The 27,926-nt window shown below is 43.9% G+C and overlaps 2 protein-coding genes and 1 long non-coding RNA gene across 4 annotated transcripts in view; 2 read left to right on the forward strand and 1 right to left on the reverse strand.

Moving 5' to 3' along the window:
* Positions 1-3,019, forward strand: part of LOC310758767 (heterogeneous nuclear ribonucleoprotein L-like) — a 41,649-nt gene extending 38,630 nt beyond the window's left edge. The window contains exon 14 of the mRNA XM_083605700.1: positions 2,423-3,019. The gene's annotated coding sequence lies outside the window, so the exon portion shown is untranslated. The remainder of the gene's footprint in view (positions 1-2,422) is intronic.
* The window catches only part of HNRNPLL (heterogeneous nuclear ribonucleoprotein L like), a 38,929-nt gene extending 35,910 nt beyond the window's left edge, over positions 1-3,019 (forward strand). For both annotated transcript variants that reach the window (XM_083605270.1, XM_083605269.1), the window contains 3 exons: positions 1,083-1,140; positions 1,234-1,332; positions 2,293-3,019. In XM_083605270.1, the coding sequence (XP_083461396.1) occupies positions 1,083-1,140; positions 1,234-1,332; positions 2,293-2,348 (213 nt within the window). In that variant the 3' untranslated portion in view covers positions 2,349-3,019. The remainder of the gene's footprint in view (positions 1-1,082; positions 1,141-1,233; positions 1,333-2,292) is intronic.
* Positions 3,020-11,381: 8,362 nt separating this feature from the next.
* The window catches only part of LOC310758814, a 30,248-nt gene continuing 13,703 nt past the window's right edge, over positions 11,382-27,926 (reverse strand). The window contains exons 2-4 of the long non-coding RNA XR_014545950.1: positions 14,653-14,709; positions 12,061-12,241; positions 11,382-11,542 (exon numbers count right to left, since the gene is read on the reverse strand). This is a non-coding gene — a long non-coding RNA (uncharacterized lncRNA). The remainder of the gene's footprint in view (positions 11,543-12,060; positions 12,242-14,652; positions 14,710-27,926) is intronic.

Below are 27,926 nucleotides of genomic sequence, written 5' to 3' on the forward strand. Positions count from 1 at the left end.
GTCAGGGATGGGGAACTGGATCTGGCCAGTGAGCTGGATCTTGCAGCTACAGAGAGCCAGTGTGGTGTAGTGGTTAAGAGCGGTAGTCTCGTAATCTGGGGAACCGGGTTTGCGTCTCCGCTCTTCCACATGCAGCTGCTGGGTGACCTTGGGCTAGTCACACTTCTCTGAAGTCTCTCAGCCTCACTCACCTCACAGAGTGTTTGTTGTGGGGGAGGAAGGGAAAGGAGAATGTTAGCCGCTTTGAGACTCCTTAAAGGGAGTGAAAGGCGGGTTATCAAATCCAAACTACTACTACTACTACTACTACTACTACTACTACTACTACTACTCTTCTTCTTCTTCTTCTTCTTCTTCTTCTTCTTCTTCTTCTTCTTCTACACTCACTACAGGCCAGTTTTGATAGGTGGGTGGAAGCACACACCAGTCAATAATACGACATGTGATGCCTATCAAAGTAAAAAGGGGATCGATGTAACCACTGATCTGCCGATGGACAGTTATAGCAATCTCATTTTAAGGTGAATTCCCAGCACCGATTGGCTGAATCTGGTTGGAATGCACCTTCAAAGAGACTTGTTGCCTTATCATAGACTGGTTTGAATTGAGGCCGTCTGCTAAAAAGGAGGGGGAAACCATTTTAGCAAGCGGTTTAAAGGCAAACCATTTTCCGCTCATGGTGCAGTTCCTTTCGAAGATGCTCTCCCACTGCCATTCAGCTGATTGGCGGTGGAAGTGTGCTTTGCTTCAGTAGCATGACACCATTTATACTGAAACTGCTTGCTAAAATGGAAGAAAAAACCTCTTGTTTTAGCAAGCTATTTTCATGCAGACCACTTCAAAACAGAACACTTGGGTGCACTAGAGAGTGGGGCCCATGCTGAACCTAATGAGCTCTGCAGGCTGGAGGTTCCCTGCTGCTGTCTTAGACGCTTAGATGCTTAAAAAGTAAGTTAATCAACCATTTTGTGCCAAGTGTCCTCCTTATCCCAGAAATCGCCAGTTTCTGCAGCTCTGAAGTGACATCCTCTAGAATTAGATGGTTCGTGTTTAATGAACATATTTTCACTTTATTGTTCCAGCTGTGTGATGATCATGAAGTTCTGTCTTTTATCAAATACAAAGTATTTGACCCAAAGCGTAAGTGAATATTTGACTTTATTTAAGTGCTCAAAGAAACCTAACTTACCGATGGTGATGTGAAGCAAACATTTTAAACTCTTGTTTTGACAGCTTCAGCCAAAACACTTTCTGGTCTGTTGGAGTGGGAATGCAAGACAGATGCAGTGGAAGCCCTTACAGTACTTAATCACTACCAGATAAGAGTCCCTAGTAAGTCACTGTATTGAAACATTCTTAAAGGGTTTTATTGATTTATTTTAAATTTATATGCCATCTCACTAATATAATACCAAGACGGTGTGCAGTAAAACAATCCAGTACACCAGTGGTGTTCATGGCACCCTGGGGTGCCTTGAATGATGGTCCGGGGTGCTGTGGGCAACACTGGCCTTTGTCAGTGAAGGACAATGAAGAAAACATGTAAAATGGTAACTGGTAACTTTCTCTGCCCTAAAGTGAAAGTAAGAGCAGAGGCCTTGATTTACAAGCTCCGTATCGAGTAGTCATTCTTTGTGAGTGATGTCACAGGTAATATCCAATAGCAACTTGGTTAATTTGTGTACCCACTTACCATTCAGTGACCACAACAGCAATAGATGTATTAGGAGAAAACTGTGTTGTCCATCAAGACGATAATGCTATTTAAATGGTCTGATTGTGTGATACTTCTGCATCAGAAGTGCAACTTTGATGGAAGCCATGGGAGCAAGACTATAAAGCCAAAACAAAAAAAAATTTTTCCTTCCAGTAGCACCTTAAAGACCAACTAAGTTAGTTCTTAGTATGAGCTTTCGTGTGCATGCACACGAAAGCTCATACTAAGAACTAACTTAGTTGGTCTTTAAGGTGCTACTGGAAGGAAAATTTTTTTTTTGTTTTGACTATGGCAGACCAACACGGCTACCTATCTGTAACTGGATCTATAAAGCCATGTTTTCATGGAACTAGCTTCATAGAAAGACAGTGTTTTCTTTCTAGGGGAAAGGTTTGGTTGAGTTCTGATGCATTATGCACTGGCGTGCTAGAAATAGATTCTAGTATTTTAGTAGCAGTTTTTCACAGTAGTTAAACACTTGCTTAAAGAAATATCTTTTCTCAGACAAACAGGCTGACATAAGGCACAAAACCATCCAAAGTGACATTCTTAACAGTTTCCCTTTTATCTTGCAGATGGCTCTAATCCTTATACCTTGAAGCTTTGCTTCTCTACTTCCTCCCATTTGTAGAGCAGAGGACAGCATGTTAAGGAGCTCCTTCCCTCTTTATTTACACACTTGAAGAAATTGTATGTTGTCTGCAGGCTCTAGGTTTTCTTGTCTCAATCTAACTTAAGTTCATTTTGTTTTATAATGAAAGTGTTTTTACACAACCATTTTCCCGTTGGCTTCTGAAGAGTAGATGACAGTGTATTACATAGAGCTTTTTTTCACTTGTGTAACGGTTATCTACAGGTGTTTGAACTGCCTTATAGGCAGCATGTGCAAAAAACTGTATACGGCAGACCTTAAACACAGTTTCCACACAGCAGTAAAATGTACATTTTCATTTACAATCACTATTTTCCACTTCGGTTTAAATGGCAAGTTGGATTATTATATTGGAATATTAGATGTAAAATTGCTGGTTAATTCTGGTTAAAACTGTATGCGTTGCAACAATTTTAAAAGCAGAACTAAATTTGTAAATCCTTTTCACTTTGATATTTAGTAATATAACTGTCACTGATTTTTAAGAGAAACTTCACAGGAAGAAAGATTTTTTTCCCCCCAGAATGAATTGAAACTTACTTTAAATAGTGTCTTCTCAGAATAATTTTTCACTCCCATTAGCATGATGTCCTTATTGCTAATCCTAACCTGGAATGTCCTTACAAAAAATAAACACCAACCTGAATGAATACAGTTTCTCATTTGCTTTGTGATGACAGTCTTTGTCACAGGATGGTTTTACGTCCTTGTATGAACCAAGCTAGGGAGGGGAGAGACACAAAACAGCAAGGCAGACCCTGGGACCCTGCTGATGTGTAGAGAGAAGCTCACACCTACTCATATCTCCTGCGTGGCTTACTCCCAAGTAGTCGTGTGCAGCACTGGGACCTTAATGCTTCAATTCCTCCCCACCCTTCACAATACACACAGATTGGGGAGGGAACGGGGATACTTTAAAAAAAATAATTATAGTTTTTCTACTAAGTTTTATTTGTATGTTATGTGTTTTCATGTTTTTATATTGCAAACCACCCTGTGATCCTCAGATGAAATTCAGTGAATGGTGATGATTTTTGTTGCTTTTTTCTGAACTTTTTCCAACTTTTGGGAATACCTAAAGTTTATCTTTGGATCCAAACTGTAGATCAGGGGTTGGAATCTGTGGCCTTCTGCATATTGTTAAATTCCAACTCCCATCAGCCCCAGCCATCATGGTAAAGGAGAGCCACAATTCCCCCTCCTTGGAGTAGTGGGTCCCACCTGACTCACGAGTTGAAGACTGATATGTTAGAAAACTGCATTAATTTAAAGTATCAAATCAGGTCGTTTAGCCCAGAGTAGGCAACATACAGCATTTTTATGTGCAAATTGGTCATTCCATGAATATGTGATTGATACAAGAACCAATTTCAGATTTTGTGGTGGGGGCAGGAAGGGGGAATCTTTTTAGTTGGTATTTATAGACCCATGGGAGCCAGAAACCTGTGCCAGATACATTGCGGGTGTACTAGTAAGAGCTGTGATTGATTTGAAGTAAACCACCAGAGCTCTTACCAATACAGTGGTACCTCAGGTTACATACGCTTCAGGTTACATACTCCGCTAACCCAGAAATAGTGCTTTAGGTTAAGAACTTTGGTTCAGGTTGAGAACAGAAATCGTGTTCTGGCGGCGCGGCAGCAGCAGGAGGCCCCATTAGCTAAAGTGGTGCTTCAGGTTAAGAACAGTTTCAGGTTAAGTACGGACCTCCGGAACGAATTAAGAACTTAACCCGAGGTACCACTGTACATCCCAATCTACCTTCTGCCCATCCCTGCTCTAGTGCTCCCTAATAATTATGGTGGGAAAAAACCATGTGCTTTCAGGGTGTTCCCTGCAAAGCAGCCACCAGAGGGAGGCCTTCAGCCAGGGATTAGCTGCCAAACACTCACCTCTCCTACAGGAGAGAGATTTAAACATCAATCCTATCTGTAACCCATTCTTTTTATTGTCTAGGAGTGGGTAACTGATATAATTAGGAATGTGTCTAATTGTTTCAGAGCTTGTGCACTTACACGTGATACAAGCCTTGACAAGGTTTCCTTTGGGGCAGAACAATAGCCTCCTTTTCCAAGGTTTATGTTGAATTGTAGTGGCAGGCCTGGTAACAAAAAGCAGGATTCTGCACCTCGTTTCTTAAAACTAGCTTTCATTTAGGAGTAAAGGACTGCAAAAAGTAAGAAAACCTTATTCACAAGAATAAAACTATTTCACACTTGGCTTCTCTAAGCAGTAGCTACTAAACAAGAATTTATAGATTCCTTATTTCTGTAATGAGAAGTGGCGATTGCATTCCCTCAAAAGCAAGAGTAGCCAGCGTGGCACCTTCCAGATGCTGCAAACAATAAGCCCCTGCCAACATGGTCAATGTTCAAGGATGATGGGAGCGGGAGCCCCCCATATCTGAAGGGCTTTAGAACCTCTTCTCAGTTTGGTGGTGCTCTTGGATCCAGCTTTGTCACCAGGAGCCCAGCTGACTACAGAGGCATAGAGCACCTTTACCAGCCGAGGCTGGTGATCCGACTTTTTTTGTGGATGTAGCTGCAGTTGCCCTGGTAACATTCATGTTAGGCTACTGCAATGCAAGCAAGGAGCTACCCCTGAAGAATACTCAGAAACAGCAGTTAGCTCAGAAGACAATTCCTTGAGGGTCAACTTGCATCGGGCTCTGAGAACAATACCTCACCGGTACTAAAATATATCCACTGGGTCTTATTTCTGAGCTCAGGTCAAAATGCTACCAATAGACTTTGCCCCCATGAATTTGTCTACGTACAAGGGTATTTTGTCGCACCAGAATGCAGGTGCCACTGGTGCAGCAGCAGCAATCTGCAGAGGAAACTGGCACAGCCTTCTTGTAGTGTGCAGCTGGCAGGTGCGCACATGATTGTTTGCATTAAATGGCCATGGTTCTTATTTAAAAATATGTTGACACTGTTATGCACATAACCCCCAGCAATTAAAATGAACTTTGAAGTACTGGGTCGATTCTCCTCTTCCTCCCAGAATTGAGGTCAATCATTCCAGAAAGTCAGTCTGCCTTTATCTAGCTTGCAGGCATAAACCAGTCCCAAAAGTCATTGTGTGGTAGAAACAATTTTAGAGATCCTGTTTGCCTGTGTATATGATGACGGGCAGCCACTTAGCCACAAATTGGCCCTTAGTCAATTTTCACTTAGCACTGCAATGCCAGGTAAGTTTTTTTTTTTAAATCCAAGGCTAGTTGCCAAACCCTGGTGATCCAGTCCTTAATTGTAAAGTCTGCAGCCTTCTAGTTGCCTGCTATCTCTGCCCAAGTTCCTTATGAATAATTTCCCCTTTCTGCCCCCCTGGAACAGATAGAAGGCCAACAGTATTACAATCTGGGCTGTAACATTTAAATGAACCCAAACTCTGCCTGCCCAAACCCCTGGGTTGTTGAACATGTCCACCAAAGATGGAATACGGTTCTTGTTTCATGTTTCCCAGGACTACCTATAAAAGCCAGTTCTCAACATTCATTACAGCAACTGCAGTAGGCAGCTTCAGGGGGCACATGGGGGTGGGGCAAACATAGCTGTCCTGATGTGAGTCACCCCAGCCACCTCCAATCTATTCACTGCATGGGGAAGGCCTCTTTGTGTTCACTTGAGCACTTAATGAGGGGACTCTTGCTTTATTGGGATTCCTAAATGCATGTAGGGTTTTATGTTCAAGCGAACACAGGGACGGTCCAGGGTTGGGGGCGGGTGGTGCAATGCATGCAGTGACACTGAGGACAGGGCTCTCTTGTGCACCCCTGCTTTCAGCTTTCATGTATTCAGCCAAATATCTAAGCACGTCTATTATGCCCAATGAAAGAAACCCAGGATGGGGCCTTTTAGAAAGGAGCCACTCCTTTTTTAAATGGCTGCATTCATCTGCAGCAGGTTTGGCTTTACCCTGCAGCTGGGTAATCTCAGAGAATGAATGTGGCCCTCCAGACCTTTCCACCTGCCCCCTTGACAGTCTTCCAGTCTACACCCCAAGTGTTTTTGCCTGGCTGGAATATGTCCTTGAACCTCTGATCATGCTTCTTTCCCATCCCCGTTCTACTCCCAATTTCCTTTCTTTACTCACTCGTCTCCAGGTGAACAGTTGCCTTGCTATGCCAGAAGAGACACTGTTGCAATGATGTGACCAAACCAGCAGTTTCTGAGCCCTGACGCTTGGCATGGCCCATGCAGGGCTCTTGCAGAAGGGCACAATGTGTCTCTGCATAAACAGCACATGCAAGCATACTACATCCCCTTAAAGCAGGGAGGGACCATTTTCAGTTTGAGGGCTGCATTGTGGGGAGGGGGGTGTCTGGGGCAAGAGTGTGTGGAGCAAGAGATGTGAGACTGTCCTTCGTACACCATCTTACATTCCAAAACTAGCCCATGCATTGCATCAGAATTGTACTGACAAATCTTGCGCTCTCCCAGTCATTTTTGCAGAGGAAAAAAGCATTTTTACTTCCATTGTGACAGTCTCTGCTAACAATGATCCGAGGAGTCCTAGTGACTCCCTCTTTGTCATTGAGGATGATAACCTAAAAACCTAGTTTTGTTTCTCTGTGTGAATTAAGCTGCTTTAATCTCTAGCAGAAGCTGCATTTTTGCCTCGTTGCTGCTTCCTTGGGGAAACTGATCTGCTTCCAAAATGACGGCAAGTGGCTGCAACATCCAATATATTACAGCCACAGCTGGCTCGGTGGTGTAAAAATTATAAATTGCTAGACAAACTGGAATTTGTGGATAAGAGAGAATGCATAGTAGCATCACAAATCAAAATGTGTATAGAAGAAGAGAAGAGTTTGGATTTGATATCCCGCTTTATCACTACCCGAAGGAGTCTCAAAGCGGCTAACATTCTCCTTTCCCTTCCTCCCCCACAACAAACACTCTGTGAGGTGAGTGGGGCTGAGAGACTTCAGAGAAGTATGACTAGCCCAAGGTCACCCAGCAACTGCATGTGGAGGAGCGGAGACGCGAACCTGGTTCCCCAGATTACGAGTCTACCGCTCTTAACCACTACACTACACTGGCACACATTTGCAGTCAAAAAAATAAGATAATGCCTTAAGGTCAGGAGTGAATTGGCCACCTGGGAGTAAAGGCTGCCTCTCCAGAGGGACTTGTGCTGGATTCAGAACACCAAATCATTCTGTTCCTTTACCCATCCTCCTTTGCACAATTTTATCGTGTTCCATGCGCAGCAGGGTCCTCTGCCTAGATTACATGTGTGAAAGACAGATCAGAGCGCCTGCCCTTCTTATAAATGCTGGGCCTGTGTCTTGAGTGCAGCACACGTGGAACAGGTGTTCCTTATGAGCAATGACATCACCGCTCATGGTGGACGACTGAGTCAGAGCCTACTCCTGCCAAAGCATGAAGAAAAGGAACTCTCTCTGCAGCAGAAATCAGCTGCAAGCCAGCTGTCTTGTCTTTTCTGCTATACAAGATTCAAGCGAAAGCTTTAATAGGGAACTGGCCTTATCGCTAGCTTGTTCAGGAAAAAGAGTATCTACTTTTAGTTTTTTCCTACTCTCTCCAAATACTGTTCAAGATAATTATTTGCAGGTTTATCCTGCAATTCACTCTTTTGACCAAAAAGGGTGTACCACAGGGATTAGTGGCTCTCCAGATGTTGGGGTGATGGGGAAGTCATTCAGCAACATCTGGAGGGCCACATGATCCCCATCTCTGGTGTGCAGGCGGAAACCTGCCTGATACCACTAAGGTCCCACAGGTTCAGAGTGATCCCACAGTAAGTAGGCTTGAGTCCTGACAGGCTGCTAAGTAAATGAGTTACAAGACATTCATAGGTTCCTCTTACCATTTGATAGGCAGGAGGTAAGTCACACTCTGTGTTTACGGTTTCAGAAGCAAATTAAGCTACAATCCTGCATGCACTTACTTGGGAGAAAGTACAGTGGAAGTCAGGGAGAATACGTGCGTAGAAATGGTTTGTTCTTGGGAGACTATCTGCAGCCTTAACCTTTGTGTCAAAAGCCCAGTTGCGTTCAATAGGCATTAGCGGAGTTCAAGGATACAGCTGAGCAAGGCAAAAGCAGAATAAATGTAAGAAAAAATCTGCAGTGCTTTGGTTTACCTCGTGATCTGCTGGAAAGGAAAGGGAGAGTATATAGGAAATTAATGTGCAAACCCCAGGATCTAAAAATTTGCTTTTTCTGTCTGACTGCAAACAATTTGGAGAGTTTTCTATCTTCTCTCTCAGTTTATTTGCCTACTTGGGCAGAGAATCATTTGGATATTTGCCTGTCTTATACACAGTGCTTGGGGCATGTCCCTGTAGCAGCATTTGCAGAGGCCTAGTAATGCAAATGTTTAATTACTTTTCTGTTTCCTCCTCCTGTCTAAGCCCAATGTTTATTTTCTTTCCTGCATTCTGCTTGCTTGCTGCTCCTACAATAACTGCGGCAAGTACCGTTGCCCAAGCAAAGGTAATTTTTCGAAACCCAGTTTGCACGAGGGGGACAAATACCAGTTTAGATTTTCTAATGAAAGACAGTGGTGCACACGGAGAACTCGTAAGCATGCCCTGTTATGAAATGATTGTGTAATGCAATTCCCGTTGCCTGGTTAGGTTGCTGGAAGCAACTTTACTTAATAGCAGTGCTGCTTTTTGAATGGCCATGTGATGCAATCCATCCATTCCCCGGTGTCTGTTTTTTGTTGTTGCTTTTTGGCCACAGGGGAAAGAGACTTTGAGGGGAAGACGATGCTTTAGTCTTTCCAGTTTCTGCTGGCTGCAGAGCTACAACAAGAACAGGCCCTGCCTACTTTTATAGGGAGTTTCACAGCCTGCAAGTGTGAGGCCTGCTGAATGTCCCTGTGTCATTCACAACTAGGGTTGCCAACTTCTTTTTTTATGGGGCCCAGCTTCTATGTTTTTAGCAAATCCCCCCTTCCCCAATCACCGTCAAAAGCTTTTTGCAAATCGCTGCCCTTGAAGTACCAAGTCTGGGCTGAGTTGTTTTCTGGTGGCAGTCCAGAGATTGATAAGCCTCTCTTTATATTCCTTGATGCATTGAGAGGCTGCATGCCAGGAATCTTCTTCTCTCATTTAGCCCCTTGGCTCATCTCCTTTTCCATGCCTTTTCCCCAACCTGCTGGGCTGCACACCTGGAACCCTGCTATTCTTCCTATAAAGCACTACGATACCACTCTCGGCAGTCATGGCTTCCCTTGAAGAATTATGGGAGCTATACTTTGTTAAGGGTGCTGAGTTGTTGCTAGGTCTGTAGCTCCCCTCACAGAGATACAATTTTCAGAGTGGTTTTAACAGTCACCCTCATTCCAGGGAACCCTAGGACAGATTGAGATACAATCTCTGTTTAACAACTTTCAGTGAAGGAAAGTCCAGCACCTGACTTTGCTCTTCGTATCACACCCTCAAGTCTTAAGGCTGCCCTGTGTTCCCAGTCCTTGGTCCTTGTGTTGTTGTTCATGACATAATCAGTCCCAGCTTACTGGCCAGCAGATAACAAGCTTTTGTATAAGACTTTGATCAGAACTTTTCTTCTTCTCTTACCAGTGACCTTTGGACTTTATAGAGGGAGAGAGAAATCTCTGAGATTCAAGTGTGCAGACTAGAATTACTAACTCTGCAGTGCAGGTTGTAGATCGCTGACGCCCAGTGATGAATCTGCATTCATATAGATTGTACGCCTATGGGAAGGGATTGCCTTCCATTTAATTTAATATAAAAAGCAGTGTTTAGGTACTTAAAAATAACAATTTAAATACTATCAGCAACAAAATCATAGGCCAAGACACATGCACCTCCATAACTATGTACAGTGGTACCTTGGGCTACATACGCTTCAGGTTACAGACTCCGCTAACCCAGAAATAGTGCTTCAGGTTAAGAACTTTGCTTCAGGATGAGAACAGAAATCGTGCTCCAGTGGTGCAGCGGCAGCAGGAGGCCCCATTAGCTAAAGTGGTGCTTCAGGTTAAGAACAGTTTCAGGTTAAGAATGGACCTCCGGAACGAATTAAGTACTTAACCCGAGGTACCACTGTACCTGCATTTTTGCTTTCCCTTGCAAAATGCACCTCAGCTGTAGGATTTTAGGAACCTTCGGGCTCCCTTAAACTGGAAGTATTGACATTTTTGGTCCCTGACAAACAGCTGAACTCCCCAGTCTCTGCAGTAGGCCTTGTCTCAGCACGGGCCACTTTTTGATTTGAATTGTGAAGCACAATGTGGAACGCACATTTCTTACTTGACATTTTTGTTCTCAGTGCGCAACTAATGGAGAAACACAACAACATCATCTACGTTTAGACTGTGTACACATCAGAGAGTTAATATGCACATGGGTCATGCACATGGGTCGTTTTCCTGAGCTTGCCTTTGCCCATGCATGAGAATTGAACTGTTATCTCAATGGTTTCCCATCTGCACTATTGGGCGGTCCTTGATGGGATGTATTTGTACTGTGTTGGTGTCCACACCACTCGGTTTGCACTCCCTTACCTCCCGGAGTTCTGGGAACCGGAAGTCCACTGTGGGAATGTACACAAGTATTTGCAAATTGGTCCATGAGAAGGGGAGGCAGTGAGTTACACTTGCCTTAGGCCTCAAAGGGCTAAGCTGATCAGGGGCCCCCGCCAGGGGCCAGCTGCTTTTTTGTTTGTGTTTTTAACTTTATTCTAACAAGACTCCTACCCCAGGCCTCAGACAAGCTGTTCCCAGGCCTCAAAAGACTAATGTCTTTACAAGCCCTGGGTAGGCTGTTTTATTATGTTTTCAGGTCACTTCTACTACTAGTGCCAGGAATAAAGTAAATTTGCTGGAGCAACCAACTGCTATGATCCAAAGGGAGAGGGTTCAGCACCTCCTCTTTGTGTTTTTATTCTAAGATACCACACTTTATAGGGGTGATTTGAATGATGACCCCATCATGTCTGGGCTGGTCTTCGGTTTGCTTTTGCATTGACCGTTTAATCTTGCAATAATGATTTAAGAATCCAGTTCCATGTTTAAGTGATACAGACCTATATTTCTGTTTAAACAGACCTAGTTTCTCCCCCACCCCCTGTGCATTCCAGCCCATCTGGCAGAAATACTTGCTGGTTTCCTCTCTTCTGGATCTCAGGGATGCCAAATTCCACTGTAAAAGATTGCATTCCTGAGAGACAGCTGCATGAAAACAAGAGAAAATGATCACTGATCATTGGCTTCTGCTTTGAAAATCTCAGCAATGCCTTCCTGCACACAGAAGTGGCCTGACCCTCTGAACTCTTGCTCTAGGGAGTGTGGGGGATGACGACACACACACAGAGAGATTTAAGCAAAAGGGTTTCTCCACCAAAGCTAGGCAGAAGACCTCTCCTTGTTATGATGACTTTGCTTGGATGAAATGTAAAAATGTAAAGTTTGATTTAATATGGGGTGGGGAAGATGGTGCCCTCCAGATGCTGTTGGACTCTCAATTCCCGGCAGCACGATCAGTGGTCAAGAAGGATGAATGTTGTCATCTAGCAACATCTGGAGGGCCACAGATTTCCCATCCTTGATTTAAGATGGCACAAAACAGGTCGAATCCACCACGTTTTATTTCACTGCCCATTTAATGCAAATATATATTTTAAGTATTTGGGCCACCTTTATTGAAGGAGGAGGGGATCTATCGCACTGATTCTTCCAGGGTGACCTACCTGTTGAATAATGGTAAGGATGACATTGTGGAGAATGTGGCAATATTTTTGAGTGACACCATGAAATTACGTCCTCCATAGATCGTAAGAATCACCTTTGTATCTCCCGACGTCTGGACAGTCTTACCTCCTACTATGTTTTGTTATCTGTGTTCCAATCCATGTATACGACGTACTCTTACTATGCCAATAAAGGAGATTGATTGATCGATTGATTGATTTAACACTTAGCAAAATCTATTGCTGTTAACCCTCAAATGCTCATTAAATGCCTTCTAATGTCCTATGTCATCAGTCTACAAAACAATTCAAGATGAATCACAATTGCCTTGCCTAGCTGATTCTCTTTTCATGCATACAATGGCAACCTCACAGAGTCTAACAGATTATTCTTTTCAGCATTCTGGAATAGACATTCACTATGCACAGTACCTAAAAGCAGCTAGTTCTGTGCTGTAAAACGGCAGGTACAGGCCCTTTCAGTTCAGCTAGGCCATAGACTCAAAAGAAAACAGAATGATCAAAATGCAGGTTTATGAAATTATTATTTTCCCCAACAAGGCCACTTCTGCACCACCCCCTGCTTTTCCTGACGTCTTGGCCTGAAGGCTTGCCTCCATTCTTTCAAGGGGTGGTCTACCCTGGAAAAACACTGCCTTATGAACCCAACTGGCCTCTTTCCCCTCTGGATTTCCATATGCACGCTGTCACAGAGTCTCAGTGTCACCGTGAATTCCATTGGCATGAGGCTGACTCTCCTTCGAGGTCACTAATGAAGGGTATCAGAGACGTACAGACTTGACAAGGTCTCCCACTGGGATACATTCCCCCAAGCTTACACTAGATCACCAATCAGAACATTTCACTGTTACTTATTACCAAGAGCACTGCTACATTTATTTTATTTTATATTTTGGTTGCGGGGATACAGCCTAGAAGGGGCAGCTGCACTGCTCAATGCACTTGGGGTGGAGAAGGAACTGGTGTCTATCTGTCTGTCTGTCTGACGGACTATTTCCAAAGATAATTCCTCTAGCATCAAAACTGAAATGTTTAAACTAGGCTCTGTTTGTTCTGGGGCGGCTGGGGGTGAGTGGGAAGCTTAATTTCCCACACCTAATTGTACTTGGAGGAGATGCGCATGGCATTTATGAGTGTCAATGTATTGAGCATGGTGCGTTAGTTAACAGGTGCTATCTCTGTAGCCTGAAGTTCTCCCTCCCTATGGGTGGCTGAGGAAGGGATTTCAGCTGCTCTTTTCCTTTCTTAGAGATTTTGTAGAGTTTTTGCTGAATTTGTCCCAGTTAAGTCTTTTGTTGGGGTTTCCCTTGCATTTGGGCCCCAAAGCTGTTCCACGACTTGGGCACTTGTCAGTAAATGTCTCTGTTTTGATAAAGGGTGCATCGGAAGAGAGGAGAGGTCTCATTTGGACTGTTTGTGGTGACTCCTAGTTATGTTGTGAACTTCCCTGAGATCTACAGATAAAGGGCAGTAAACTAGGGCTGCCACACACCTGGAATTTCCTGGACATAGCTTGGATTCGGCCGTCAGAAACAGTGTCTGGGAAAATCTGGATGTATGGCAACCCATGTCGGAAGTGTAGATTTTGCCAAAAAAGAGAGCTCTCAACAACTTTTGTGTCCGGATTTTCACTTTTTGAAATATGGCAACCCTAGGTAAACTAAATAAAACCACACCAAGGTAAACTCAATATTTGGCTCTGATGAACTACATATTTACTATGACCACGACAGCTACTGTTACTACTGATGGGCTGCCTCACATATCAGTGGGCCTCCTATAGGCAGTGGTGGCAGTGACACTTTGATTCAGGAGCCACCATTTTCATTTCCACAATGTCCACAAAGCAATGCAGAAATTAAAATGGCAACTCCCAGCTGCCTGAGGTAGGGAACCGAAAACAAGTGTCAATGCCAGTGGTCCCTGCGGTCCTTCTGAGCTTCGACAGTTGCCCCTTGGGTGCTTGGTGCTCATGCTGGGCCTCAGTTGGCATGGCAACATGGAGTTAAACAGATAGAGCCCAGCTGCCATGGAGCTTATAGTCTCTAAGGTCACAGCCACAGCATTACATTTAAAGCACATGGCTTCCCTCAAAGAATCCTGGGGAATGTAGTCTGTTAAGCGTGCTGGGAATTATAGCTCTGTGAGGGGGTAAACTACAGTTCCCATGATTCTTTGGGCAGAAGCCCTGACTGTTAAAGTGATATAAATGTCCTTTAAATGTATGCTGTGGATGTGACATAGTGCAGAAACAACACAGGGATGGAGGGGCAGACAAGGTAGGGAGAGAAGAATGTGGGCAAATGACACACACACACACACACATATTTATATGTAAATTTGGTTATGGTTAGGGCCTCTGCAAGACATTTTCTCCCCGAGGGCTACGGATGAGTAAATGGCACAAGAACACACCGAATCAAGATGCATAGTACCGAAAGTTGATAAAGGTATTTTGGAATTTGAGGCAGAAAACCCCACAAGCAACTCTCTCCCCCAACTCTGGAAATAAAATTAAAATAACAATAAAAAGTCATTTGTCGATAATCCATGACATCCAAAATAAGCTACCTGCAGTGGGTGTCTCACGCTGCCATGAGTCTTCTTCCCACTCAACTCATGTATGTTCTGTCAAGAAAAGATTTCGGAAACAGTTCACAGCGAACAATATTCCTTCTGATTCCTTTCATGACGGGAGAGACAGGGTTTGTATGCCGTTCTTTGTAAGCTTCTGTCCCTTAGCTACTTTAAGGGGGGTTCAGGGGGTGGGTGGGTGATTTGATAAAAAGTAAGGAGGAATCGGGGAAGAACGTGTGGATTTCATTACTGGTCCCCCTATCTCCCCACCCCCAGGATTCAAGCAACCTAGCCAGGTTCACAAGGGGGGCAATCCTGGGGCATCCAATGTAAGCACTTCTGGGATTAGTTGGGGAGGGGAGGGAATGAGAAGCTGTGAAACAGAGAGGCGATACCCACTTTGAAAGCTTCATAGCCTGCCCTGGCCTCTCTGAGAGCATTTGAGGAACCTCAGTCACTCCTATATACATTACTGGAATTTGTCTGGCATGGTGCATTATGAGGTCGCATTCTGGGCACCGTATACTCCCTTCAGTTGATTTGCACCACTGAGGTGTCATCTGGAAGCCTACATCATACAGGCAAAGGTGAAGGGGTTTATTGGCACTAAAATTAGCCGGTGGACTTGAAATTCCAATGCCAAGACATTCCCTCTCAGTTTATCCTCGTATTTCACTTCCTAGGTCTAGGCTCCTCTGTGACATCACAGCAGCTAACCCAATAGCGGTCTAGAAACTTAGCTTTGTCTGCAAAGCACCACTGGGGACATTAGAGCAGCTCGCTCAGTCAGGCCCTTGGGCTGTGACCCTATAATTTAGTATAGAGTCTAGACAGCAGGACTGAGCAGACATAGTGGGTATCCCTTGTATGTTGTTGTTGTTTAGTCGTTTAGTTGTGTCCGACTCTTCGTGACCCCATGGACCAGAGCACACCAGGCATTCCTGCCTTCCATTGCCTCCCGCAGTTTGGTCAAACTCATGCTGGTAGCTTCGAGAACACTGTCCAACTATCTCGTCCTCTGTCGTCCCCTTCTCCTTGTGCCCTCAATCTTTCCCAACTTCAGGGTCTTTTCCAGGGAGTCTTCTCTTCTCATGAGGTGGCCAAAGTATTGGAGCCTGTCCTTCCAGTGAGCACTCAGGGCTGATTTCCTTCAGGATGGAAAGGTTTGATCTTCTTGCAGTCCATGGGACTGTCAAGAGTCTCCTCCAGCACCATAATTCAAAAGCATCAATTCTTCGACGATCAGCCTTCTTTATGGTCCAGCTCTCACTTCCATACATCACTACTGGGAAAACCACAGCTTTAACTATACGGACCTTTGTTGGCAAGGTGATGTCTCTGCTTTTTAAGATGCTGTCTAGGTTTGTCATTGCTTTTCTCCCAAGAAGGAGGCGTCTTTTAATTTCATGACTGCTGTCACCATCTGCAGTGATCATGGAGCCCAAGAAAGTAAAATCTCTCACTGCCTCCATTTCTTCCCCTTCTATTTGCCAGAAGGTGATGGGCCCAGTGGCCATGATCTTCATTGTAGAGCCATGTATAAATTCAGCTACATGTAATAGCCATCCTTGTCTGTCCCTATGCTTAGACTTCCCTCCGGCTAATTTGAGAAATGTGGCTTCATAATGCACAGTGTTCCACGCTATTATGGTCGTCACGCCCTGTGCTATGCACCTAAGCCACAGTTGCCTTTCAGAGTGCAAAAGCTCGATGTCGTTTGCTGTCACTGAAACACACAAAAGCACCAGCGGATTCCGCAAAAACAAATGGAGTGAAACTTGAGTCACGTAAATTTTTCTCAGCGGCCAGCTCCGCATCTCATGACAAGCATACTTCAAGTGTGCCCTTTTGCTGTATCATCTCAGGGTCCTGCTAAATTGAAGCCTGGGACTCAATGAGCTTGTATCCAAGGCTGAGCAGTCGCCTTCCTTCTTAGTGATAAGACATACAACTGTTCATGTCCACCTGTTTAGAAGTCACACTTAATGAGATTTCAGTCCTTGGCTCTGCAACCACTGTACAGATTGTCCCATGGATCGAATGTACCAGCTTTTTACCTTGCAAGCTTATTCCTTTCTACATGCAGTGGTACCTCGGGTTAAGAACTTAATTCATTCTGGAGATCCGTTCTTAACCTGAAATTGTTCTTAACCTGAAGCACCACTTTAGCGAATGGGACCTCCTGCTGCCGCTGTGCCGCCACTGCATGATTTCTGTTCTCATCCTGAAGCAAAGTTCTTAACCCGAGGTACTGTTTCTGGGTTAGGGGAGTCTATAACCTGAAGTGTGTGTAACCTGAAGCGTCTGTAACCCAAGGTACCACTGTACTGCCAGTCCCTGTCAAGTAAAGCAGAGACCACTGAAACATACAGTCTGAGTACATGCTATACTTTTATATCAAATTCAGGCCAAAATCCTATCTAGTCCAGCATCTTGACACGAGCATTCAAACTTGCAACTTCCCAACTGCCTGAAGTGGAGGAGTCCAAGAAAATCTGTTTTCTCACTTGATCCTGCTGAATGTATAAACAGATCCCAACAGAGGAGATTGAGCACTTCTACAGATTGGTACCAGAGCTTTATTCTTAGCGCAGACACAAATCAATGGAAAAGTCAATACTTACAAGGATCTGGATATATGAGAGCTGATTTTAATCAGCCAGAGTTGTGACAGCTAATTCAGTTGTGTGCACTACATTGGGAACAGTGGCCTATTTATTAAAAAAAGCCCGCCTGCCTTACTTTCCTCACACAGGGCAAAAGCAAAAAAAGCACAACAGAATAAAATCAAACAATTTTACGCCAGTCTGGTATACAAGTTGTATACCAAAAATGGCTGGTTTCTGTGATGTGCATGCTTTGGTCAAATGAAACATAGCTCAACTTTCTCTGTACATTTGGTTCTGCTTTCGCCGGTCGTAGAGAGGGGATTTTGAGGTTACAAAGGTATATTTGTCTTAATCTGACAGAGAAGGTCACATGCAGGATAAAATGGCACAGATCTTAAAGACAACAATCACTTCAACCACACACATTAATGGTTCTAGAAGCATCTTAAAGTTATCTTGATGTATGAACATTTTATGCCACCTTATACTGAGACATACTATTGTTCCATCTATCCTTGGCTGATGACAACTCTCCAAGATCCCAGTCAGAGGTCTTGCCTAGTGTGCTACTGGAGAGACCATGGATTTTCTGCAAGCAAAGTATGCACTCTGTAATTACCACATCGGCAGCATTTAATTCTGCGTGTTTCTTAATTCCTTGCTGTGTACAAACCATGCCTTCAAAGCACATTCTCCTCATCAAAGAATTCTGGGCATTGTAGTTTGTTAAGGGTTGCTGTGAATTGTAACTCTAGGAGGGGTAAACTACAATTCCCAGAATTCCTTGAGGGAAAGAATATGCTTTGAATGTGCTTAAAGGGTATAGTGTATAATTCACAGCCCAGATTCTTTTATGTATTAAAATGCCTTATGGTACAGTCAAGGACAGTGATTAATTGATAATGATCATCATCTTTTCCCAAATTCATACCTCCAAAGTTCCAGCCAAACAAACCACTGACCAAGTTGATAAACCTGAGTCAATCCAGGAGCCACCTTCCTCCTCCTTGCCCAATGGAACAGAACTGTTGTGGGGAAATTGATAGCAGAGTCCCCACCCTCCTTCAACAGCTCATCAACACCGTGGTAACACTTCTACAGGTAGCACCTGCAGAATGCCAATTTGTTAGGGGAAGTGAGGAAGTGGTTTGTGTGTGAGAGAGAAAGGCTTGAAGGTGGGGGTGATATTTTCAAAGGGGGATTGTAGCAATTGCTGTGTATGATGATGAAATAGCACCCTCCAATTTTTGTCTTTCTGAGTGATGGTTCTCACTGCCGTCTCCTCCTGTAACAGGCTGTGTGAGAAAACACCAGTCTGTGTTGGCTTCTAGGCTTGTGAGCCCATGGAGCGTGCATTCGTTTTGGGATGAATGGGAAATTGAACCAACGCTGCTTCCAGATGACCTGTTCATCAAGCGTTTGTCCTGATTCATTTACCAGGGAGGTTAGACAGTGTCAGCAATTTATTGAGCATTCATTCTGATTGGTATACAGGGAGGTTAGACATAAAAAAAAATAGGAAGCTGCCTTATACGGAGTCATAGAATCAAATCATAGAATCATGGAATTGTAGAGTTGGAAGGGACCCCAAGGATCTTCTAGCCCAACCCCCACGCAACCCACCATATGGGGATTGAACCTGCAACCTTAGCATTATCTCCTTAGCATTAACCATGCTCTAACCAACTGAGCTATCCAGGCTGATATCCAGGCTGACCATTGGTCCATCTTGCTCATTGTTCTCTACAATGACTGGCAGTGGCTTTCCAGGGTCTTTCTCCCCCCCCCTCAAATTTTTTTATTGGTTTTCCAAAAACAAACAAACAAACATACATCTTAACTGTACTTGATCCAATCTTAGTAACATTGTTACTCAAATCCCCCTGGCTGAATTTAAGTGTATATCATTGTAACAGTTTTCCAAAACAAATTTTCTCATAAAATTAACTTAATCACTTAACATCTTTCTTTGTTTTCAATTTGGCTTTAAACATATTATTCTCTAACATCACATATTTAAATCCTAAGCCTATCTGGTATTTGCAAGTTTTTCCAATTAAGTTATCTTAACATATTTAACTAAATAGTCTTTGAATTTCATCCATTCCTCCTGGTACTCCTCCTCCTTCTGGTCGCAGACTCTTCCAGTCAGGTCGGCTAGCTCCGAAAAGTCCATCATCTTCATTTGCCATTCCTCCACTGTTGGGACTTCTTGTGATCTCCAATTCTTAGCTAACAAAATTCTAGCTGCAGTTGTGGCATACTCTCCAGGGTCTTTCTTACCCACATTTTCCAGTGAATTTTTCTGTCACTTTCCTTATTGCAAAAGTCCAGTTTTGGGAGGGCAAAGGTTTGTTGAATAAGAGCAACAAACAAAATCAACTGTAATTCCACAAGCTGAGGGTGCTAGCTGAATTCCATCTGAAAGTAGGGACCCCATGAAAGCCCCACAAATGTGGCCTATTCGGTTCAATTTCCATTTGTCCTTAAATGAATACAGAGGGGCAAGAATGGAAGTCTCAGGCATGGCTCCCAGTCTGCCCCATTTTGGGTTGTCCTTTTCGTGGTGATTGCCCCCAAACTAGCAGGCAATGGCACTTTGAATTGCAGGCCAAAATGACTCTCAACCCCGGTAATAACTGCAATCTGGCAGCTGCGGCAATTTCTACAGTGTTTTCTCTGTGCAACATGCTTCACAAACCCGAAGTCATTAATCACAAAACATCTTCTGGCCTTAATTCTACAATTAATTTTCTAGAGCCTCTCCCATTTGTATCCATTAATCATTTTGTGGCTCCTCTTACGCATCATTTGGCGCTTGGGGCTTATTTCATAAAGCAGCTGTATCTCCTTTGAAGTCTACATTGTCTGTACTATATCTGCCCTATTCCCATTGATTACAAGTGTTCTCTAAGTGACAGTGTCAGGTGACTGAGGGTAACACTCTCAAGGTCTAAAAGATTACCCAGGAAGTTGTTCTGAAGGAAGGGTATCGTATAACTGAGGTCAAGATCCTAAATCGAGCTTCTCCCCTGTCCTGTTATATAATCTGGTCTAGTTAATCTCCCAGTATGCTGGTGTTTCTAAATGTGCCAGCGTCTAGGGCTACTGCTTTTGGGATCGAGAGATGTCTTAAATAGTGCTCTGGGTCAGGGCCTGAGGGGACATGAGGCTGCCACCTTGCTGAAGCAATGTAGAAGCTAAGCAGGTGTGGATTTGTTAAGTGCCTGAAAGGCCACCTGGATGTGCTACCTTGAGGTCCATGATGGAAGAAAAGAGGGGATATGGATGCAATAAATAAAGGAATAGAGCCTGAGTTGCTTCCAGATGACCTGTTTATCGAGCATTTGTCTTTGTACAACATTTGTGGGGAGGTAAGATGACAGTGAGGTCCACCTCTGAGTGCGAGGGTCCCTCACTGCGAGAAGTGAAGTTACAGGGAACCAGGCAGAGGGCCTTCTCTGTGGTAGCACCCTCCCTGTGGAACGCCCTCCCATCATGATAATACCCAGCTCTACATCTCTTCTAAATCAGAACTGGTGAAGGTCCTGTGTGAGTGCCTAGAGGTGGTTGGAGGATGGATCCTGACAAGACAGAAGTACTGTTTTGGGGGGACAGGGGGCAGGTGGGTGTGGGGGACTCCCTGGTCCTGAATGGGGTAACTGTGCCCCTGAAGGAGCAGGTGTACAGCCTGGGAGTCATTTTGGACTCACAGCTGTCCATAGAGGCACAGGTCAATTCTGTGTCCAGGGCGGCTGTCTACCAGCTCCATCTGATACGCAGGCTGAGACCCTACCTGGCTGCAGACTGTCTCGCCGGAGTAGTGCATGCTCTAGTTATCTCCCGCTTGGACTATTGCAATGCGCTCTATGTGGGGCTACCTTTGAAGGTGACTCGGAAACTGCAATTAATCCAGAATGCGGCAGCTAGACTAGTGACTGGGAGTGGCCGCCAAGACCATATAACACTGGTCTTGAAAGACCTCCATTGGCTCCCAGTACGTTTGCGAGCACAATTCAAAGTGTTGATGCTCACCTTTAAAGCCTTAAATGGCCTCGGTCCAGTATACCTGAAGGAGCGTCTCCACCCCCATCGTTCAGCCCAGACACTGAGGTCCAGCTCTGAGGGCCTTCTGGCAGTTCCCTCATTGCAAGAAGTGAGGTTACAGGGAACCAGACAGAGGGCCTTCTTGGTAGTGGCACCCGCCCTGTGGAATGCCCTCCCATCAGATGTCAAGGAAATAAGCAGCTATCTTATCTTTAAAAGACATCTGAACGCAGCCCTGTTTAGGGAAGTTTTTAATATTTAGTGCTATATTGTTTTTAACACTCGATTGGGAGCCACCCAGAGTGGCTGGGGAAACTCAGCCAGGTGGGTGGAGTATAAATAAATTATTATTATTATTATTATTATTATTATTATTATTATTATTATTATGACTTGGCACTAGGGCTGGGTGATATCCAGTTTTAAACATTGCAATACAGCACCAGCTGAACGTCATGATATACCAATATATCAGGATGTCTGAAATAATTATGGAGCTATGTAGTAGAAGCATTGGTTGGCTTCATGGTTTCCCCCACATTGTGATCCTTGCATAGCACACACTTCATGATTTGTGATATGTTGCCAGGTCAGAGATTATGAAACTGATATCACTATATGAATTTCAAACCGGTTTTGCATGATATAAGAAAGGTGAGAAAGAAGGGCACATGTTAAGAGGATTTTTCAATGGAGGAGGTATGGGTTTCATTGCATTCTGGGTTATTAGTTACCCCCCCCCCAAAAAAAAAACCAGCAACTGCATTTTCTACCAAACCCCAGTCTGTACACACGGCAGCATCCCCATGTCAATGTAAAATGCATTCTGCTGGAATTGTTATAATCCGTTTTGTGCTGAGAATATACTTCTCACGAGCTATACACACACACGGCACTTTCTTATGTTCTCTTCTATTGGGGCAGATCTACTGATCTTGCAGGACCTCTCACTATGTTTAACTATTTGTCTATGAATCAAATAGGCAAACTAGGAACAAGTACAGTAACTTAGCTGCCTCTGTATACTGATATATATCCTCCATAAATCCGCACACTAGTTTCCAGGCCCTTTTTCAGAAGACTGTGAAAAACACACACACAGCCTGTGGAAACACTAATTTAGGGGAGGGCAACAGAGAACACAATAGTCTGAAAACATGCTCACCTGTGTGTGCGGACAGCAGGGATAATGGGTAACGTTTTAGATTATGTTATCTTGCAAAGGTGTGTATAACTGCAAACCGCTATGCACTATATGAAAGCATACTGTGAAAATGCACCTTCTGTGTGTTTCAAAGGTTACGTGTGTACACAGCCTATATCTCAGTGGCTGAGTACATGTTTCTGTCCCTAGCAGGTGACGAGCAAGACCTCTAGCTGAGACCCTGGGAAGTTGCTTCCAGTCAGAGGACAGTAGTGAGCTAGCTGGGCAAACAGCATAAGGTGTCTTCCTCTCTCTCCCATACACACATGTACTTTGATCTCCTTTCTGCACCAGCAGAAATTCAAGCTGGCAACCACTTCTGTGAACTCAAGTAAACTTGCAACCAGATAGGATCTGCAAAGCTTGTGGCTTCAGTGTTGAATCAGGACATCAGTATGCGAACAACTAATATGGGGTTATTCTGCACCTCTGAGATGGCACTTTGGGTTTATTTTCACTCTGCTTTCGGTGCACTAAAGGATTTCTATATCCAAAGGATTTAATGTTGTATCATGCCTTTGCTGCTCAGCCGTGAGAATGGCAGGAAGAGTTTTGCAACCTGTTGCATAAATGCATTTATTTACCAATGAGCCACCGACAGCTGAGATGTGCTAGCTGGGAGCTGGAGGGAACCCAAACGGCAGTAGCAGACGAGGCTCTCCAAAAAGCGTCCCCCCCCCCCAGCTTCCCTCACTTTCCTTATCTGTACTGTGCAAGGAAATAAATATACTTTGCAAATTTATGGAAACAACACAAAGGAAAATTATTCATTGACCTTCCATTTCTGTATGTGAGAGTTCATACTGTTCTGCAAAATGTCAGCATGAAGGTCTTATCTTTCTCCTGATAAACGCCTGCCTGTGACCTTAACCTTTCAGACTCTACGACTTTCGATCACTTTAGAAGTCTTTAAACCTTTTTTCGCTCCTGCCCCCTTTTGTACGCCTGCATAGTTGTGCCACCTGTTTTGCTCCAAAGCCCATCTCTTCTTGCTCAGGGATGGGGAACCTGTGGTCTTCCAGATGTTGACTCTGCCTCCCATCATCACTGACAGTTGGCTATGTTGGCTGGAGTTGGTGGGAGATGGAGTCTGAGAACATCTGGCAGGCCTTGGGCTCCCAATCCCTGCACTTGTTTAACTTGCCTGCCATCATGATCTCTCCCTCTGCTGTTCTCTCCCCACACTGCCAAACCCACGTGGGGCAGAGTGTTATACTACATTCTAGCTTGTGTTATAACGCACCCTCTAATGATAAATGGTGAAAATAATAATCTGAAAGTGCACATAATTATCCTCAACTGATTCACAGAGAGACAAGTGATTGCAACTCTGCGATGCTTTATTGGGCCCCGGTACAGATCAGATTTAATTTAACTTTACAGAACAGATCATGTGAATAGGATTATACAGGGCCATCCCTATCATTTGGTGTGAGGTGGCTGCCTCAGGCAGCAGATGCTGGGCTGTAGGACACAGGGGTGAGGTATCATAGGACAAAGCTGCATTTGCTGGCCTTAAATCCCATTTATATCAATGGGACTTAGGTAAGGTCATAGTTAACTTGTCCTATTGATTTTGATGGGTTCTAAGCTCAACAAACTTAGCTTGGATTCAACCCCGTGGTCTTATCTGTAAAATGGGAATAATAGTGACTTCCTCTGAAGGGTAGCTGCGAAGTAATGTAAGGGGGAAACTGCTGAGCTCTTTGCACGATAAAAGTGTTGTTCAGGAGTACGATATCAGCAATTTAATATCAACTCTCACCCTTGACCATTGTGCTGTTAAGATTATTTTTTGCTAACAATCTGACCACAATTCTTGGCTTTGCAGAGGTGCCTAATATATTGCCCCATTATGTTCCTGATTAGCCTTGCGAGTTACAGTGCAGTTAACAAATGCCATGCTAGTCCGCGATGACAAATGCTGCTAAAGATAGGCAGCAATGGAATGGGGTGTCCTTTATTGAGTCTAAAGGATTCACCCAGCACACATTTGAGCTAATGTGGAAAGAATACACGCATCCCAGACATTTGCTGAATTCATTCCCAACAGCACAAAGGGTAGACAGTCACCCGGAGGTCATCCAGCAGATAATTAAACAGATCTCCCACTGAAGATTCAACCATATTACAAACCTTGGGCCCTGTAGTCCTGTAAAACTGTTAAGAGCCTATAAACATAGGTCTAAACTCAATAAACCTACAGCACCCAAGATTCTTTGTAGGCTAAAAGTGATTTGCAAGTGATTTAAGTTTGTGGTGTTGATGCATCCATAATTCCTATTCAAAAACAAATCAAATCAAAAGGCTTTTATCATAATGGCATTAGCCTATGTAAAGTGCCATGCAAAACATTAGCAAAGTAACTGGTGCATTGCAAAGCAGAAAAGACCCTCAACGTTGATATGGAAAGCACTATTGCCTAGTTAAATGATAAACCGCCCAGTTCGCAGTAGTTCCAGATGCAGGGCTGGGAAAAGTTATTAACAAAAAAAAAAAATTAAAGCAGTTTCCTATGAGTAAACTGTACCATAAGTATTATGCATTATTAGGCCCTGAAGCTGCCAATAAATCAGGTTTCTGCTGGCCTGATTTCCTGCTGGCCTTGCTGCTCCACCTCCCTGAAGATGGCTGGAAGGCAGTTCGTCCAGTCAACAGGATGAGGTGATCTGGAGAGCCAGTCAGGGCTCTCTTGGCCTTTTATAACTGTTGATCTGGGCTTGACTTTCCTAATCTAAACGATTTATTATTAAGTTGCTGGATCTCCTGGATCTTGCAAACCTAACCTGTTCTGCTAGTAATTATGCATGTAGGCTTCAGTGCAAGGATGGCTGTAATAACTTTGGTGTTGCACCAGTAATGTAGGTCACATAGTGTTGGCACCAGGCTGCAGAGTGGGCTGAAATAGTTGATTTGGCAACAGCCACTATTAATGGACGCCACATAGCTATTGCATCAAAGTGCAGGCTGTTGTGGATTACAGCAGTTCATGTTGCAAACTAGGAGTACGCTTTTACTGATGATCATAGTTGTGTCCCAGTAATCTGCAAAGGAGTTCAGGTTCTGAGTGTTATCCCAGGCAATCCTTACAAAGAACCTCTGGTGTTGGCCAGGCTGAAAAAGAAGTGACCTTTTGGGCAGGGGTTTGAATCCAAGTCTCCTTGTGCCCTGGCCCTATATCCTGCACCATACTGCTTCTGCCTCTCCTACAAAGCTCCCCAAGTCCATTGCTCATAATGGCTGTCTCCTTGCTATGGATGGGCAAATCTGTCGTTTTTGGTTCTTTCTGTTTCTCACTTTTTTCAGTCTTAAATCCAGTTCTTGTAGCAGTTTGCAATATATATAAAATCCCACAAGCATTTCAGTGCGAATTTCTCCTAATAAAGACATTTTGTATACAGTTTTGAAAAATAGACACATTTTTTGCAAGCCATTTCCCTTAACATGTGCATTTTTCTGGGTTTACCAGTACAAGTGCTAATAGATGTATTTTTGTACTCGTTGTTTGGTTGGAAAACTGCATTATAGATTCAGATAAGGGATGAATTTTGAAGGACAGCTGTGTTTCCGTTTGCCTGTTGGTTCAAGAAGTACATATATTCATAGAATTGTAGAGGAAGGAACCCTGGGGGTCATCAAGCAATGTAGAAATATGTAGCTGTCCCATATGGGGATCGAACCTGCAACTTGGCGTTATCAGCACCACACTGTAACCAACTGAGCAAATGAAGTACAGTGGTACCTTGGTTCTGGAACTTAATCCATTCTGGGAGTCTGTTTGACTCCCAAAACCGTTCAAAAACCAAGGCACGGCTTCCGATTGGCTGCAGAGCTTTCTGCACTCAAGTGGAAGCTGCGTCGGATGTTTGGCTTCCGAAAAAGATTCGCAAACCAGAACACTTACTTCTGGGTTTGAGGCGTTTGGGAGCCAACTTGCTCGGCAACTAAGCTGTTCAGGAACCAAGGTACCACTGTAGTTTCTCATTAAAATGAAAAAGAAATAGAATGACCCCTCTATCCCCATTCCTTGCCTTGCTGGCTTCCTGCTAAACTGGATCAGCCGCACCCATGGAAATAATACAGGAGCAATATGCAGCTGTGGAGATTGCGTAACTGGGCTTCCAGTCTTCCCATCCAGTGTTCAGCATGTGAGACTATAGTCCGGGTCATACCAACTCATATAGATTTATGAAAACACCCCTTATAGTGTATTTAAACGGTATTCTCCCATGCAAGGTCTTATCAGAATAAGGACAATGTTTACGAATGGTCAAATGAAGCAATGGAGGTATTTATAAGAGCAGTCTTCTAATCAATGTCCCTTTCCCCCCCAACCCCAGCTTGGGAATTGAAACAGGAATGCCTACAGTAAATAAATCTGGTGTTCCTGTACAACGAGCCTGAACATGCATTTAAGTAGAAACCAGTCTCATGCCCCACCTTTGTGCAACTTGATAGTCTAGTTCTATGAAATGCTAGCTTTCTGCAGCGGCACATTGTTACCAAAGATGCAAATAGGAACAGATTTCCACTACCTTCAGTTAAATCCTTACTATGTCGGGCAGTAACATTCAGTCTCTTGTTAGATAATAGGAGATAACCACCTGTTAGATAATAGATGGAGAAGATGGGTAGAAATGTTATAATGCTCCTAAAAAGAGCTCTCTGCACCAGACAGGACTTTTTATTTACTTGGCTTCGCCCTGCTGGCTTTAATAGGATGGGAAGCCAATGCTGTGCTAGTTTACTCAAATGTAAATTGCAATGAGCTGGAAGGAACATAATCCCAAATAAAGGTTTTGCTCTGAGACTGTGACCCTGAGCATCCTTACTTGGGAGTAAGCCTGCTGAATGAAGTGAGAATTACATCCAAGCAAACGTGCATAGAATCCATCCATCCGCATACAGATATGTGAAATTGACCGCTTGTGAAAAACAGCACTAATTTTCTGCTTTCTGGATTTACTGCTGTGGGAGATTGTATCCCTTTCATCTCGTTAGCTCTTTCTTTGAGCTCTGATACTGATGGTGGTGATGCGACAGAATGATCTATTCCTCCTTTTAATTCAGCTTAGGTCGTGGCGCTTGCTCAAAGGCTGGCTCTAGCTGCTGAGCGGATGATGCCAAGCCAAGTGAAAAGATCCACTCATGGGTAGACTGCAAATTAGTCTCTGGCCTTAAGTGGAAAAATGGAGGGCCTACCTGAAAGTAAATCCATCTCCAAGCAAATGATCGAGCCTCCTGTTCCAAGTGGAACGCTTGTGTGGAACAACAAACCTTTTGGTTGTTGTACAGTATTTGGCATTCCTTTAAAGAGCTGTTAACTTCCCGGCAGCAAGATCCAGAAAAAGTGTGGACTCTACCAGCACTATAAGGACAAACATTTGGTGTGGGAATGTCCTCAAATT

The sequence above is a fragment of the Podarcis filfolensis genome, assembly GCF_964270895.1.
Source record: "Podarcis filfolensis genome assembly, chromosome: 3".
NCBI classification, from domain to species: domain Eukaryota; kingdom Metazoa; phylum Chordata; class Lepidosauria; order Squamata; family Lacertidae; genus Podarcis; species Podarcis filfolensis.